The sequence below is a fragment of the Alosa sapidissima genome, chromosome 24 (genome assembly GCF_018492685.1).
Source record: "Alosa sapidissima isolate fAloSap1 chromosome 24, fAloSap1.pri, whole genome shotgun sequence".
Taxonomy (NCBI): domain Eukaryota; kingdom Metazoa; phylum Chordata; class Actinopteri; order Clupeiformes; family Clupeidae; genus Alosa; species Alosa sapidissima.
The window spans coordinates 4,661,919-4,679,060 of NC_055980.1; the positions used below are offsets into that span (position 1 = coordinate 4,661,919).

The following is a 17,142-nucleotide window of genomic DNA, read 5'->3' on the forward strand; positions in this document are numbered from 1 at the left end:
GACACGTGTATTGCAGTTTGGCTGGCGGTTATGTTGCCCACATACCGCCTCCCATGGCCGAAACTGGTATTATGACACCTGTCGGGCTGTGGCTAGTAATTTAGCATGCTAATTCAGGTTGATATCTCTGCAGCACTATACCTTGTCATTTCTTTAATGACATCATCACCCTTATTTCTTCTCATTCTTTTGATGCGTGTAGCTCATTTTTTGTATATTTTTACCTCAATTCTTACACATGGCACCTTTGTCCAGTTGCTGGAATTTTATGTCAAAGAGCTATTAAACGCACAGCTTTGGAAAATGCACATAAATACTTGCATTTTAATGCGTTTAAACACATGGTTCTCAGAACACATATAAATGCTGAATGTCATATTTCATTTCAGTGGAAGATATTTTCATTCTGAATAGAAGAAAAAAAACTCATTGTAAACTTATTCAAAAGAATGATGAAAACAACATCCACCAATACAAATTGCAATATAAAATTAGCTAAAATTGTGACTTTTAACTGCTCTGCCCTTGGCCCTTGCCCCTAGCCACTGGTCATGATGAATCACCTTTGCCTTCCCCTTTGATATTCTACTACTGCAGCAACATCTACACTCCTTCTCTGGGCTGTTAAGGGAAGGGGATTTGCCTTATCCCTGGGCTCATCAGAAATGCCAAGTGACCTGCTATTCTGTTAACACAGGGCAAACACAGAGGGCCACCTTTCTCCACACCATCAGCCTGTAAAACACAAACATGGAAACACAAGTACATCATTTACCATCATGCATGTACAGTTGCCCAAGACAATATGTTTGAGTTAATATGATCAAACAGTATTTGATATGTCACACTTCTAGAATAACACACTGTTACATATACAGACATATTGTCATGTCACATACATGGCCATCAATTTCATGGATAGAAAAATGCTCACATATGTGATGGGGACTCTGTGCATTCTAAGGCGTGTATTTAGATTAACATAGTTGGAGCATCTCGGAGTAGAGCACTGGAGCACAGGATTCTCTGCTGGAACTGTAGTCAACTCTGACCTCAGGAAGTACTCCTGCAAAGATAAGATATGCTTTATGTGACAATGTGCTGAAAATAGTATTTTTGGATAAAAAAAACATAATTTTGAAGGTATAGATTTAAAGGTAGTAGGTTGTCTGTGTCACATTAGAAATATACAATAACACTAGTGCTTCAACTTTGTATCGTAACACAAATAGTCTCTTTGAGTCATATTGACAACTTTAGGCTTGGCAGGATAATCAGTGAAGTAGATAGATATCAGTGTGTACTGGTCCATGGATATTTATATCGATTAAACGTAAATGAACTTAAATAGCTAAACAGATAAATGTCACAGAGATGGAAAGAGGAAGAGCACTAACTCCTGCACGGGCAAGGATATTGGTGATGGTCCTGGTTATGAACACAGTCCTCTTTGCACGGGTTACTGCCACATAGATGAGATTCCACTCATCTTCTTCAATGATGCTTTGATTTCCTAAAGAAAACATACATCCTCAAGACATGCTTGAAAGCAGAATACTTTAAATATGCATTCTTATTTATTTATATGAACAATATGTATATATCCCTGCTTTCTCTATGAATGCACAAATATGCACGCAATGGACACTTGCAAATACACACACCACAAGCTAACTGATACAATGACAGACTAACCTCCTTGTTCCTGAGCTGGCAAGGCCTGGAGCGCTCTGAAGTCATCCGTGATGAAAACGGTGTCAAATTCCAGGCCTTTGGCCTTGTGTACTGAGCTCAGAATAAAATCTGAGAGCAGTAGCAGAATTAGAGAAAGAAAATGTGCAAGGAGAATATACACCACCAACACACCCCACTCACTCCCTCCAGGCTCACCTGCATCGCATTGTTGTCTGCATTGTTGACTTCTAATCTGCTCCACTAGCTCTAGAATGCACTTTCCATACTTATTCACCACGGTAATCTTCCACATCAGCTCCTTGTCATCCTTTTCAGCATACTGGCACAGACCTGCATACCCCTTCAGCCCGTCCATTGCACCCTCACTGAATAGCCGGATGAAATCGGATTCTATTGGTAAATCTAAGGGCGGTGAAAGTGAGGATATAGAATGATATGTGAGAATATAGAATGAAACGTGGCAGCGTGAAGGGTTGTATTTACAATGGCATTAAACACAATTCAGCCAATCATAATCAAGAATCAGAACTATCCATTTTAGAGAAGTAAAACTTACTCAGACCATGTTCTCTTTGCTTCAGGGCCCAAATGTCACGAATTGTACTCAGGCCAAATGCTTTGATACCCTAAAACAGAGGACAGCACAGCTTATTCCTGATGAGAGTTTTGAAGGTTATACCTATTCCATGGAGAGTATAAAGGTATTTCAAAAAAGAACAATACATTAGATAGTATGGATACATTAAGTTGCTTGTTGCCATTGAAATCAGTAAACAACTGCATGGCCTCCTATTATTAAAGCTGAAGTCGGAAAGATTGTTTTGATCATATTCACTGAAACCGACATATGCTCTGCCTCTGACAGAACAACATAAATCAGCCGGTTTCATAAAAAACCTGTGCTTCTACCTCCACCTAGAGCCTGTTATGTGTTTTGCAAAAATCCACAGCTCCCGGTTCTTCTGGTCCAATCAGCGCAAGACTGTGTGAGGTCTGACTATCAATCACAGTTCGTGCACACGCCACAGATCCCCCTCCCCCCTCGCGCATGATCGTACAAACTCCATGGGAGGGTGCTCGGTGGTAGTGGTGGAGGAGCGTGAGAGTTGTAAACATTAAAAATGTTGGCTAAGTCCCCTCAATCTGCCAGACTTGCCGACTTCAGCTTTATGATTCAAATCTCTGCATGTCCAAATGATGAGGTAAAAGTGTTCTAAAACCTTGCAATTGCGATTTGACATGATGAATACTTTGCAACAACTTGCAACAGCTGGCAACGACATGCAACATTTAATTCATACAGCTGCAACTTCTCTCTGCAACGGTTTTGTCTCATCACAAATCTTTGGTGTGAATTGACCTTAAATGCCACTTATGTCCTTGTGGCTGCTCTCCTACATACCATTCCACATAGCCTACCCTTGTGTTCATAACCTACATAGTGGGCTGTATTTTGGGTCACCAGCGCATGGCGTAATACTCGTTATTCACCCGCGGAAAGTTGAATTCGGTATTTTGCACGTTTATTTTTTAAGCATTGCGCCCAGGGGTGTGGCAATTAACAACCTAGGGAGGGGACTCGCGCATTGTCTAAAAATCGCTATCATACACCACCTAAACCTGGTCAGAAGTCAATGGCGAGTTGTTCATATGCTATTTTAAGAGCGCATGTCAACAGTCATATTGGCAGGTGCACGCACCATCCTTCTATCATTCATGAACGCACACCAGCGCACGTCCATGCAAAGCATTAAATTGCACGATTACAATGGGAAACATAATTAGAATAAAGATATTACGAAATACTGTACATCTCATGATGAGTAGTTATTCACCATCATTTGCAAATTTGTAATGACGGTTAAAAGTGATTAGGGGAGAGGCGAGAGACACGTATGGAGCACAGCTGAAGACGCACTGTCACGAGATATAAGCAACTCCTCTGCAGGATAAATGTTGTTTTATTCAGTCATTTGAGCAACATTAGGGTAAGTGTTGCTTTTTCCAGCCTATGTTTTCGTAACCCATTGTCCCGTAACCCATTGTCAGTCAATAGTGAAAGTAACTGCATAACTGTCTTGTCGTTGACTGACTCCTTGGTGAAGTTAGTTTCACTTTGCCAATGAGTTCAAATAATAGACGAGTGCAAATGCGTGAAGGCTATGCTAGGTTTTAGTAAAGCATGGTTTAAGAATGACTATTCCATATGGTCTCGCAAGCAGCCTCCTTCAAATGCGCCGTTGAATGCCAAAATACCGATGCATTTATTTGACATATCGCGCGTTGCGCCGTTAAAGGGAATGACAGATGTCATTCTCATTGGTTTAAAATGATGTTACGCCCCAAACACACCCATATGACTGATTAAAAGACCTAGGAACTCCTTGTTACGCCATGCGCTCCACTTTTGAGAACGAAACCCCTCCCAATGTGAACTGGACATCCTACTAAATTTGAATAGACTTTTGACGAGTGACGATGCACTTTAGAATGTCATGATAGGGCCCAGTGTCTCTTCAATGATTTCTTATGATCAGTTGATTGAGCTGGTTGACTCACGCCTATGATGTAGATTCGGCTGGTAGGGTTGAGGCCTGTAAGCCTCACTGCCTCATGGAAAATGGAGGCGTTTGTGCGGCTGAGGATAGCCAGCCTTCCATCAGCTCCACCCACACCCGTCTGATACCGCTGCCGCATCTCAACATCCTGTCCTCTCACAGAGTCTGTCACACACACACACACACACACACACACACACACACATATAAATCTACTGTCATATAAACCATGGCAGAAAATAATGTCTGTCTCCAATGTTAGAAATGCCGCACCTCTTTGGTTTCCTCCAACCATTGTCTTCTTCACATCTTTGCCGACTTCAAGTATGGTTACACCAACATAGGCGATCTCAGGACCAAATCTGAAACTCTGAGAAAGCAATCTCATCTCATCATCTACGTAAGGTTAATAGTAAGTGGACGTCAGTATGTATTACTGGAAGTCTTCATGTAAAACAGTATACCGGTATGAGTCTGGTACCTGTGTCAGGTAGTAGATGTGTGTGTGTTGGATTGTGTTCAGGTTGTTGATTGCTCCTCTGAAGCTGTAAATATGTTGGTGAGGGTCTCCCACCAAGATCTTTGCACATGGTTGAGACAGCAAGATGTGCAGCATTACTAGTGGGGTGGAGAGGGGGAAATAATATAGTTTTAGACTATTTTACAAAGAGGTGACTTTAGTTACTTTTACACTATTGTGTTTTAGTGGGGCTTTATAATGAAAATTATCTTTGATCATACAAGCATTTTCATCTTAATTTCAGAAATAATCTGTGACCATTCTACAAAATGCATTTCAAATGGCAACAGACAGTGTAATCTTTGTCTGCCACATCCCATATTATTCATATATCTTCATCTTCAAAAAACAATCAGGCGAGAGCAAAAGCTTTCAGAACTGAAAAATGTAATCCATAACATACATTCCTCATAAAAAAAATCCTCATTAAAAGCATAATTTCCAAGATGGCATTACTTTTCCAAAGTCTTCATGTATCTATACTGTGGTTGTTTGTGGTTGTATTAACTTAAATGTAATAATTTTGTTGCGAATTTGATGTTGTCAATGTCATAAATTTAAACTACTTGTAAATTTGTCCTAAATTTTAACTACTCCCACTTAAAGGTACCATAATTGTGTCATTCCATACTTGGATCAAAATTGTTCTTTGAGATAAGGGAGTTATCAATGTGGCAAGCTTACTTAATGTTGAAATATGGCAGATATTTATACACTATTAACCACAGACAGTTGCTCATCATATGTCCCAGTGAATTTGACTGGTACCTGGGGTACAATCCTGGGCGTCATCAATGAAGATGACATCGTAGTGTTCGTCGTGTTTTATCTGGGAACCTTCCAGCTGCCACAGTTTAAGGTATCCTACAGAGGAGCAGAGGGCAAATTTAGTTAACAGTGCAAAACTTTGGATATTGCTTACATTAACAATGATGAAATCACTGTGTGTTTACCATCATGATACATGTGATAAGCAGCCTCAGGTGTGTTTTCAACCTCCTTCATTCTATCCCATATACAACACGCGTTCTCCAGTATCTGACCAAAAGAATTTGAGCAAGAGAGTTTGGGCTGGGGTAACTACAGCAACAATGCCTCAGCATGCAGGCTATATATATATAGGTAGATATATAGGTAGGAAATGTCCAGGATAAATGTGACAAGTACTTGACTCAGCCAAGAAAGCCCTTCTGTACCTCTCTCTCTTTATGAGGCTTGTCATCACTGGTGCATCCAGGCACATGTTGGTTGTCCATGTGAGGATCTGTGGAGGCCCAGAAGTTGTTTATTGTCTGGGTGACCAGCCTGGCCCTCACAATGCTGCGTTCACCTTTAGGCAACACCCAGAAGACAGCCAATATGTTCAGGGAGGGAATCAGCTTATCACGGTACCTGGGCAGACCATAGCAGATCACCATGAGCGCTGAAAATGTTTTTGCCTGTTTTTACTTCAGTGGAATGATAACATAATATAACACTAGCAAATTTCAAATTGTGTGATAAGTTCATTTCACATTTTTCATTTCATTTACTTCCAATTGAAGCCTTATACTGGGTGTGTACTGTATACAATGTTTTTCAGTGGGTTTCTAGTAAAACACTAACCTCTGTCCTACAGCAGCATGGGCAAGGGAGTGGATGGTTTTGCATGAAACGTTGTCAGGAAAGATGCTCTGTGCCTGCATCTGTGCAGATTTATTGAAGACGACATAAAGGAACCGAAGCGAGGGCCTCTGCTCGGCGTAACGGACCAGAGTGGTCGTCTTCCCTGTACCTGAAATACCCCAACAGTTTCACACAATGGCTGGCTCCAGTAAAAAGAAATGAATACATTTATGAAATTCTGGAATAAGGCCCTCACCAGCAAAGGCCATGATTTTGACCACATGGTCTTCCTCTGTGTTGTGATTCAAAATCTGCTGCTGTTCTGGGGTCATCTGGTTCTCGCTGTGTGGAGACAAATACACATTAATCATTCATTAATAAGAATTCAGTTTGTGTATGTGTGTGTGCCAGAAGCCGAGAGAGAGAGAGTTCTGACCTGTCCTGATCTGCCTCTGATCTGTTGGAGGGAAGGATGTTCTCCATAATGTGCAACACGTAGTAAATATTATAGTGCAACCTAGACACAGACACATGGAGACGAGAGTAATATAGAAAAGGTGTGGCAAGATCAGTTTAAGTTCTCATAGGCATTAGTAATAATGTGCATGTGTAAGGCAAAATCTGAGAATGATTACATCCAGCTAAATAGACAATGCCATTATGTGCCCAGGTGTCCAAAAAGGCAAGTCACTTTGACACAAATTGACTGCCTGATCTTTTCCTCCAAAACTCTTAGGGCCCTATCATGACAGTCAAAAGCCCATCGTCACTCGTCAAAAGCTTATTCAAATTTAGTAAGATGTCCAGACCACATTGGGAGGGTTTTCGTTATCAAACGTCGAGCGCATGGCGCAACAAGGTGTTCCTAGATTTTTTAATCAGTCATGGGTGTGTTTGGGGCGTATAACATCATTTAAAACAAAGAGAATGACATCTGTCATTCCGTTTAACAGCGCAAAGCACGATGTCAAATAAATGCATCGGTATTTTGACATTCAACGGCGCATTTGAAGGAGGCTGCTTGCGAGACCGTATGGAATAGTCATTCCACTAAACCATGCTTTACTAAAACCTAGCATAGCCTTCACGCATTTGCACTCCTCTATTATTTGAACTCATTGGCAAAGTGAAACTAACTTCACCATGGTGTCAGTCAACGACAAGACAGTTATATGCAGTTACTTTCACTATTGACTGACAATGGGTTACCATCGAAAACATAGGCTGGAAAAAGCAACACTTAACCTAATATTGCTCAAATGTCTGAATAAAAAACATTTATCCTGCAGAAGAATTGCTTATATGACGTGACAGTGCGTCTTCAGCTGTGCTCCATACGTGTCTCTCGCCTCTCCCCTAATCACTTTTAACCGTCATTACCAATTTGCAAATGATGGTGAATAACTACTCATCACAAGATGTGTAGTGGCGGCAGCCGTGGCCTACTCGTTAGATGGTAGGCTTACAGCGAATTTTCAAACCTGTACCAAAACACATTTTTATTCAAACATCAAGTCTGCCTCAAAATACAACAGAGAAATCATGAACTCAAAATGTCATTGTGGGAAAAAAACAACAAAAAAACAATGACTGCGTAACAGTGCAAATCAGACCTTTCAGAATAAGGATAATAGCCTAACGTTAATAACAAGCCTTGCCAAAATTATGGGTCATTAAGTAAGAATACAAAATAATTGTTAGATTAAGTAGATTATGTTAAAACGACATGGACATTAGGCCGAACTGCCGACGTATTTTTTTTGCACACACGCTGGCTCTGCCTGCTGCGCTGCCTGCACATTCAATGTCCTCAGCTTCGCGAAATCAGTGCATATTCGCGCTGGGCTGCATCCAGACACTTAGCTGCCGTCGGGGGCTGTATGCAGTCGACTCAACCTCTCTACGGACAGTTTTTGATGTTTATCAGAAAATAACTACTCAGTATTCTGATTGAGTATAATTTTCGGGACAATTAGGGCAGGATTCGGGATTCGGGACAACTGCTTGGATATCGGGACTGTCCCGAATTTTTCGGGACTTCTGGTCACCCTAGTTCGAACCCCGATCAGTAGGCACGGTTGAAGTGCCCTTGAGCAAGGCACCTAACCCCTCACTACTCCCCGAGCGCCGCTGTTGTTGCAGGCAGCTCACTGCGCCGTGATTACTACTGTGTGTTCACTGTGTGGTGAGTGTTTCACTAATTCACGGATTGGGATAAATGCAGAGACCAAATTTCCCCTCACGGGATCAAAAGAGTATATATACTTATACTTATATAGATGTATTTCGTAATATCTTTATTCTAATTATTGTAATCGTGCAATTTGTAATGTTTTGCATGGACGTGCGCTGGTGTGCGTTCATGGATGATAGAAGGACGGTGCATTGTGCACCCGCCAATGACTGTTGACAATGCGCTCTTAAAATAACATATAAACAACTCGCCATAGACTTCTGACCAGGTGTACAATAGCGATTTTTAGACAATGCGCCAGGCCACTCCCTTAGTTGTTAATTGCTACACCCCTGGGCGCAATGCTCAGTGCCGGCGCTCCGCACACGCACATCACGCACTGCGCGTAGGGCACCAAGTGCCAGGGGGGGCACCAAAAAATCTGGGTCGTGAAAAATCACCACAATAGGCTACTAGTATAAATAACAAATAAAATAGGTCTAAAACATGTTAATATGCAAAAGCAATACAAAAGTAATATAGGCCTAGACCAAATTAGTCGAGAAAAAGGTGAATCTCCTGTGCGGCCCTTTCTCCAGTCTCCCTCTGGTGCCCCCCTCCCAGTGGTCTGTTCGATTATGCTTCAATCCCTATACACCTTAGACATGGCCTCGAAAAGGCACTAAGAGTCGGGGGCGGAAAAAAGGAAAAACAAGAGACAGCGGGATGATGCTGCGCGTCACTTGCAGTTACGACAATGTTTTAAATTAAAATATTTGTTTAGTTTTGTAGCCCTTGCGTGTATGCATGTCTGCTTATGCCAGGTAATACTATTAGCCTACCGTCAATAAACTTTGTAACGTAAGCTCCTACTAGCCATGTTCAAGTTTTACGTTGCAAATTATTGATGCTGGCTAGCTAGTTATTTTACGTTGTGGATATGGATATGGATTATGGGTTATTGAATGCAATTCAACACTCTGCTGTTTTCTGTTACGTTAGCAATCGGTCCATAAGACTAGCAATCCTTCCTCAGGTTGCTAGCTACCAATGCTATTTCTGATTATGCTTAAACTGGGCTTGCTATTTCCTTTAGCCATCAGAGATATAGTCAGGTAACGTTAGCCTAGTTTGCTTTGCATTTCAGGACGCTTTTTTGGCGTTTGTTATCAATTATGATCAAAAGATCTAATTATGTAGTGAAAAAGTTGTGAGTGGGAAATGATGAGTGGGAAACGGCTCTTGGTAAAATACAGCCCTTAGTGGTAACACTAAAACAAGGGGGTATACCCTTGTTTTAGTGTTACCATTTACTTTGAGTAGGTCACCAGGTCCCATTGTCTGAAAAACACCAAAAACTAATACATTTCTATACCTACTCTCCCCTGTGGGTATGGTTTTTGGTGGTTGAAAATTTCACCCCATCCCAAAACGGACCACTTGGTCATCATGGATGCTGATCATGGATCACTCTTCTTCAAACATGCACAACTCAACCTTTATAAGGGCACACTTGGACAAAGAATTTAGCTTTCACAGGATTTTCTTTTTACGCAGGGACATGGCATGAGATTGGCCTAAAAAAAGAAGCATTAAACCCAATGATGCCATGTCAATTTCAAGTGTGGGGGTGAGAAAATAATTATTTTGTGGTGACCTTTTTCAAAGTAAATGGTAACACTAAAACAAGGGGCTACATTAACATTCTGGAGGAAAAGATCAGGCAGTGTGCCAAGACACCTGCCCCAATAGGGGGCATTGGGCCATTAAACCACACAATGATCCAAAACATACAGCCAACCAAGGCAAGAAATTATTAAAAGAGAACAATATCAACAGAGTCCTCAATCCGTCAAAAAAGCGAGCACATTTCACTCTTTTACTCTATCAAAACAACACAACTGCACGTCTATGTGACTTGAAATACACATTTATACACCTTTTGAAAAAGAGCTCTTAATATGCTAGGCTATATCATTTTCAAGATGTTTCCCATCGGTCACAATTGTGACCGAACATAAAACACTCCTTTTCACCCACTTTTTTACGAAAATTTGAAAAAATAGTTATTGATTACTTCAAAAGGTTACTCAATACACATGATTTTGATATTTTCATGTCTGGGAAAATTTTGGGATTAAATGGGTTAAGCCTGAGTGAAGCATATTTATGTGGAGAAACAGTAGCCCTACGTGGCTGATGAGCCACTGAGCCAGGCAGTCGACGGCCGTCGGATGGACAGACTTTCTGGACATTTCCCGAACGCACAGATTGCCAGTCTGTCCCTGATCCACATTAATTTATCACACCGTTTATCACTTCTAGCCGCTAATATCATTGGAAAGCTCTGGCTCCGCTCTTTCGCATGATATAGATTTATGTGTGATAAGTACTTCGTGAGAAATTCAGCAGAGACTAATGGGTGTGAATTTGGATGTGTTGTTATATTTTTTTGGGGGGGGGCTTTTGATCATCAGCCCCCCCTCAAAATAGGCCTAACAACGCCCCTGTTTCCACTGATTACTTAAAAAGGGTGAATAATTTTGGACATGCCATGTTAAGAAAAAGATGAAAACGCTTCTTTTTTTTGATTCCATGTTTCTACCAAATTGTCTTACGACCTTTAGCCATGAGGCAGTATCATTTTCAGTCAGAACAAACATGTTGGTCAAGAAAAAATCAACATTAAATCAATATATTAATAATTTTGTTCTTAACCAAAGGCCTGATCACAATGCTGCTATAGTTGCATCTCCTGTGTCCTTTGATCTTTTGACTCAGACCAGGGTCTGAGAGACTCAAGATGAGTAGTATTTCAAGTTTGTGTAATTATACTGTGTATTAATGTAAAATATTGATGTTTGGTCTCTAATTGATCCTTGTTATGTGGGTTATGTGTCTGATCATCATGGCTTCATTACAATCTTAAATACAGTATATGGCATAGTTTTATAGCCCAACTGTGTGATCTCTGTAAGGCCTTGATTAATGGGAGTATTGTTATCTTAGGGCCTCACAGGGACTGGTCACTGGCAAATGCATAGGAATGAGTTTTAGTGTATAAAACCAAACACCTGAGAGTGTTTGGGAGCTTGACAGATGTTTTCCGTCGTTGGTAACATTTTGACGGTCCTTACAAGTGGTAAAACCAATGTGATGATCCGCAAAGTGATCTTTGTTGATATCTTATAGGGCCTCATAGGGATTGGTCACTGCAACACCTGAGAGTGTTTGGGAGATTGGCTTCTCTTCTCTGCCCTGTTCATCTACTCTTTCACACTTTTGTCTCTGTCTTCCCTTCCCTTTTTCTCTCTCTTTTCTCTCATTTACCCCAGGTTTGGTTTTGTGTTTACTTGACATCTGTAACATTTAAGCTACCATTTATTGCGGTAATAAATTGTTCCTTGATCTACCATACATATAACTCTTGGTGTGGCATGCTGTTGCATTTAACTTAAGCAATAAGCCCCGAGAGGCTGTAGGTTACACTGATTCTACAACATCTAAGGGGCATTGTTAGGCACGTCGTGCTAGCGGAGTCAGTGTAACCTACGGACTCGAGTGGCTTATTGCTTTTCTAAAACCGTTACTATAAATACCTGGCAAAGTTTCATAAAGTAAAGGCACAGGTAACTAGAAATATAACAAATTATTCCTAAATAATCATTCTTCCACCAAGAAATCTATTTCCTCTATCTGAATAGTTGCCAAGCAACGTCGAGACGCAGCTACTTTAACTTTTGTATCAAGTTATGGTAGCGCAGTAATATAGAACGAAATGCGGTCAAGGTGTATGTTTATGCTGCATTTTACAACGGCATCAAACTTGATTCAGCCAATCACAATCAAGGACCGGAACTATCAATTTTAGAAATTTGGTTTATTAACGGTTTAGTGATATTGTAGGTCTGTAGCTCTAATATTATGGAGTCAGATTATGTATTTTCTAAAATATTCACAACTGTAATGCAGCTTACTGTTCCATAAAGTTCTGACACGCATCAACCTTCCCGTCAGATGTTTTTCAACGTTGGTAACATTTTGACGGTCCTTACATATGCACATCTCACCGGTTGCTGATTTTGACCCGTTTGTCTGCCATGGCGCGCAGCAGAGTGGCGGAGCACCAGAGAAACTCTGAGAGCTGCTCAGGGGTCAGAGGGCTCCGTAGTCTGACCACCAGCTGCCACAACTCTTCCACCCCGTCAGCCAGAACCAGCATCAGAGCCAGAGATGACCACGGGACCTCCTTTAATTAATAAAATATTAACAAATTCATTGATGAACCATTCAGTTAATTAACTGTTAAAGAATAGCTATGGCACAGTGCAGTGGGCACACCATCTGTTTCATGCTCTCTGGCATGCAGGCTCTGGCCTGCTCATAGAGGCGGTGACTCCTGATGCACTCCAAAATCCTGTTCTCTCGATCTCTCTCGGAACCCACAGTCATGCAGTGGAAGGTCTGAGACATGTACCTATACACAAACAGACACACAACCACACACACAATGACCAACAAGTTAGATACATACATCAGGGCTCAGCCCACTATTGTTTGTATTTATATTTTTTACTAAATAGGATGCTTCAGCATCACTAATGAATAGATTAACCAGTGGCACCTCTGTAGCAGTAACGTGAAAAATTACAGGATAGACACTTTTTCTGTGTATTGTCAGATACAGTTGACAGGATCACAGTCATACTTTGCCATATGTAATAAACAGAGGTTATTGTTGTCATCAGGGGTCATGCGGTTTTCCTGCAGAATGGAGATGACCTCTTGCTTTCCCACTTCCTCCTGCTGATGGTAGCGGATGTAGCACTTCTTCCAGCGGCAAAACTGTAATAGATCATCGATTAAATGACCAAATATGTCAATAAAAATTACAGGAGGTGTGGATGTAGTTCCTTCTGAGTGTGTGTGTGTGTGAGTGTGTGTGTATGTGTGGACAGCCCCATTTAGTGTACATAGTCTCATACCCCTTCACTTGAGATGATATTCCTCCACTGTCTGCAAACCAGGTTGGCCCGAAGGAACAGGTCAGGAGCTGGGAGCATGGCCAAGATGGCCCTCAGCATGGTTTCAGGCAGGTCCTGCACCACCTTTAGCTCCTGTTTCCTATCTCTACTCCTGCGTTTTGTGCTGTATTGGGTGCGAGGGCTTCGACCCGGCAATCTCTTCTGATTTGCAGGCATCTTTCTACGCACAGAGACAAAATGAATAACGGCCAGGTGGTTCACTGAATGTGTTATCAACATAACTGGAGATGAAAGAGAGAGAAATTTGCGTAACGACATCACTCAAAACACCTAGGCTAGTATAACCGGTATGGTGGCAACTAGATTAGATTAGATTAAATTCAAGTACAGAGACAAGGAATAGTCCAGGCAAAGTAAGGTCTGACCCAAAACTAATTGCAACAGAATTTATTTTCACATTTTTATATTTCAATTGGTGATCTAAACACCATAGTAAAAGTCCATGAAAATCCAGTTGGTGGAAATATGTTAAATGAGGGTTGTTTTATGCATTATCCTTCAGCAAATACTGACAAAACTGTAATTAGAATGTTATAGAATAAGCATTCTAAAGAATATCTGACCCCATCTAACTTAACATGGAATTTTAGAATATTGCATTGTTGAGGAACATTCTTTTATTTTCAAAGAGTTAGTACATTTCTCAGGCTTATTTCAGACTGGTTTGTTGCTAATTGGTGTCTATTTTTACATTCCTTTGAATCAATGGAAATGGTTGTTGAGTCTTTAAATAGAGCCAGTGTGTTTTTGCAAGTGTTCCACAATATTAAAGTTGTACAACACATAGTTAAGCATTATTTAGCCTAGGAAAGTGTTTTTGGTGGTCTGATTTAGAGGCCACTGAATCATATACAGTATAGGCCTATCACACAAAAGTATCAGTTCATCATTTTCCAAGACTTCTAGACTTATAGTAATTGACCTCTTGCCCGGGGGTTGACTGAGAGACTGTCTATCCAATCAGAGGGGCCTGTATGATGCCTCTTTACTTTGCACAATTAAAACAGTAATCAGACAGCACAGTATGTTTATGTAAGTGAATGAATAAAGGAAAATTATAAAGGCAAAGTTGAAGATGGACAGGATAATGTCCAAATTCGACAGAAAGGTGCAGATAACTGCAGCTAGCCTCCAAAGAGGTGACTGTTGTGATGTCTGGCAAAAGGTGCATGCTATACTAATAAATATAGTTTAAGCTTAATAATTAAAATGCATGCCTATGCATGGGTCATGGTTTTACCAAAATAATAGAACAGCCAAAACTATACATATTCTAAAAGCATATGCCCTGTACATGAAATATAGCATTAATCAACTTATGTCCCATCTTCCTTCACACCATGCATAATACATACTCCTCTATTCTGTATAGGCGAATCAAGTGAACTGCTGATACATTTTGGCCTGCACTATTAAGGGAAACAAATTAAACATCATAAACTACATATTTTCTAAAAACATATAAGCTCTAGAAGTGATGTGACACCAATTAGGACATGTCCCATCTTCCTCCATGCAATGCACAATACATTGCCATCTATTCTGTATAGGCGAATCTAGTGTAAAACGGACACATTTTGACATATACTGTCTAGGGAAAGCAAATTAAACACCCTAAACTATATATTTTCTGAAAGCATAAACCCTCCAGAGGAGATATAACACCATTTAAGATATTTCCCATCTTCCTCCATGCCATGCACATACATTGCCCTATATTCTGTATAGGTGAATCTAGTGTAAAGCGGATAGATTTTAGCCTATACTGTCTATGAAAAACAGAATAAATACCCTAAACTATATATTTTCTAAAAGCATATTACTTGTAGATGAGATATAACACCAGTTAAGACATGTCTCATCTTCCTCCATGCCATGCACAACATATTGCCCTCTATTCTGCAAAGGCGAATCTAGTGTACAGTAGACACATTTTGGCATGTACAGTCAAGGGAAAACAAATTAAACACCCTAAACTATATATTTTCTGAAAGCATATACCCTCTAGAAGAGATATTACACAATTTCAGACATTTCCCATCTTCCTCCATGCCATGCACAATACATTGCCCTGTATTCTGTAAAGCTGAATCTAGTGTAAAGTGGATACATTTTGGCCTATAATGTCCAGGGAAAACAGATTAACCACCCTAAACTATATATTTTCTAAAAGCATATGCCCTCTAGAGGAGATATAATGCCAGTTAAGTATTATCTTCCTCCATGCCTTGGACATGGTACATATTCCTATATTGCATTTACTCTGTATTAAAACACATTGATTTTAATATATCGCTGAAAAAGCTAGAGCATTCAAAAATGTTCAATGTTAACATTTAAAATCATATTATTGTTTAATTTGACCATCGTTTGTCCTCAGATTCACCCCTGTGGGCTGAATAGTAATTGATATATAGGGCTATATTTGTCTAATACACATGGTCACTAGCAAATAGCTTAGGGGTTTGTCAAGTCCACATTGGGTGTGGTTTTGTTTTCAAAAGTCCGGCAAAAAGGTGGATCTTATGTTTCTTAATTAGTCATGGGTGTGTTTTGGGCTTAACATCCTTTAAACTAATGAGAGTGACATCTGTCATTCCCTTTAACAGCAAACAGTGCAACTTCAAAAAGTGCATCGATATTTTGATAGTCAGCGGCGCATTTGAAGGAATCTGCTTGCATGCGAGACCGTATGGAACAGGTATTCCACTAAAATATGCTTTACTAAAACCAAGCAGAGTATAGCCTACACACATCTGCACTTGTGTATTATTTGAAGTCATTGTCAATGTGAAACTAACTTCTCCGTGGTATCATAGTCAACGACAAAACAGTTATACACAGTTAAATACTTTTACTATTGACTGACAATATGTTACCATTGACAAAATAGCCTGAAAAAGGCAAAACTTACAATAGTGTTTAAATAAATAAGAAACCTAAGGACATTTATCCTGCAGAGGAGTTTCTTACATCTTGTGACTTTGCAAATGATGGTGAATAATTACTCATTGTGGGACGTATTACTGATATCTTTATTATAATTATGTTCCCCATTGTAATCGTGTAATTTGTAATGTTTTACATGGATGTGCGCTGGTGCACGTTCCTGTGGACGAGAAAGGCAGGGTGTAATTGTGCACTCGCCCATCACTGTTGATAATGCACTCTTAAAGGGACACCAGGCAACGTTTAATTACTCATCTTCGTAAGTCAGTATATGATATGGAAGAATATCCCGCTTGCAAGTTCAGTGTATCGTACCCGCCGACCGAAGCAGGATCAGTTTACATCCTGCAATCACAGCACAGGGGCAGGCTAACGAAACGCGATTGTTGCAAACGTGTGTATAATGGCAGAGCCGGCGAAGAAGCAACAAAAACCCTTGACGGAAGATGCAAACAAAAAGGAAAAGAGCTTCAGACCGAGCGTGTGGGAGTTTTGTAGAGAAAAGGCATCAGGCTTGCCTGGTGTCCCTTTAAAATAACATATAAACAACTCGCCATGGATTTCTGACCAGGTATTTCTTGGTCAGTGGCGTAATGC

The 17,142-nt window shown here is 40.4% G+C and overlaps 1 protein-coding gene across 7 annotated transcripts in view; it reads right to left on the minus strand.

Annotated features, from left to right (window-relative positions):
- Nucleotides 1-295: 295 nt before the first annotated feature.
- Nucleotides 296-17,142, minus strand: part of LOC121700329 (F-box DNA helicase 1-like) — a 35,339-nt gene continuing 18,492 nt past the window's right edge. For 2 of the 7 annotated variants that reach the window (XM_042083214.1, XM_042083213.1), the window contains exons 2-20: nt 13,537-13,756; nt 13,260-13,396; nt 12,893-13,028; nt 12,622-12,800; nt 6,815-6,895; nt 6,635-6,720; nt 6,379-6,547; nt 5,970-6,165; nt 5,727-5,811; nt 5,542-5,637; nt 4,735-4,871; nt 4,527-4,623; nt 4,255-4,418; nt 2,252-2,321; nt 1,891-2,097; nt 1,696-1,803; nt 1,398-1,513; nt 935-1,066; nt 296-735 (exon numbers count right to left, since the gene is read on the minus strand). In XM_042083214.1, the coding sequence (XP_041939148.1) occupies nt 625-735; nt 935-1,066; nt 1,398-1,513; nt 1,696-1,803; nt 1,891-2,097; nt 2,252-2,321; nt 4,255-4,418; nt 4,527-4,623; nt 4,735-4,871; nt 5,542-5,637; nt 5,727-5,811; nt 5,970-6,165; nt 6,379-6,547; nt 6,635-6,720; nt 6,815-6,895; nt 12,622-12,800; nt 12,893-13,028; nt 13,260-13,396; nt 13,537-13,752 (2,523 nt within the window). In that variant the 5' untranslated portion in view covers nt 13,753-13,756 and the 3' untranslated portion in view covers nt 296-624. Of the gene's footprint in view, nt 736-934; nt 1,067-1,397; nt 1,514-1,695; nt 1,804-1,890; nt 2,120-2,251; nt 2,322-4,254; nt 4,419-4,526; nt 4,624-4,734; nt 4,872-5,541; nt 5,638-5,726; nt 5,812-5,969; nt 6,166-6,378; nt 6,548-6,634; nt 6,721-6,814; nt 6,896-12,621; nt 12,801-12,892; nt 13,029-13,259; nt 13,397-13,536; nt 13,757-17,142 lie in introns of those variants that run through there. The other 5 variants (XM_042083210.1, XM_042083212.1, XM_042083211.1 and 2 more) reach the window with 4 other exon arrangements.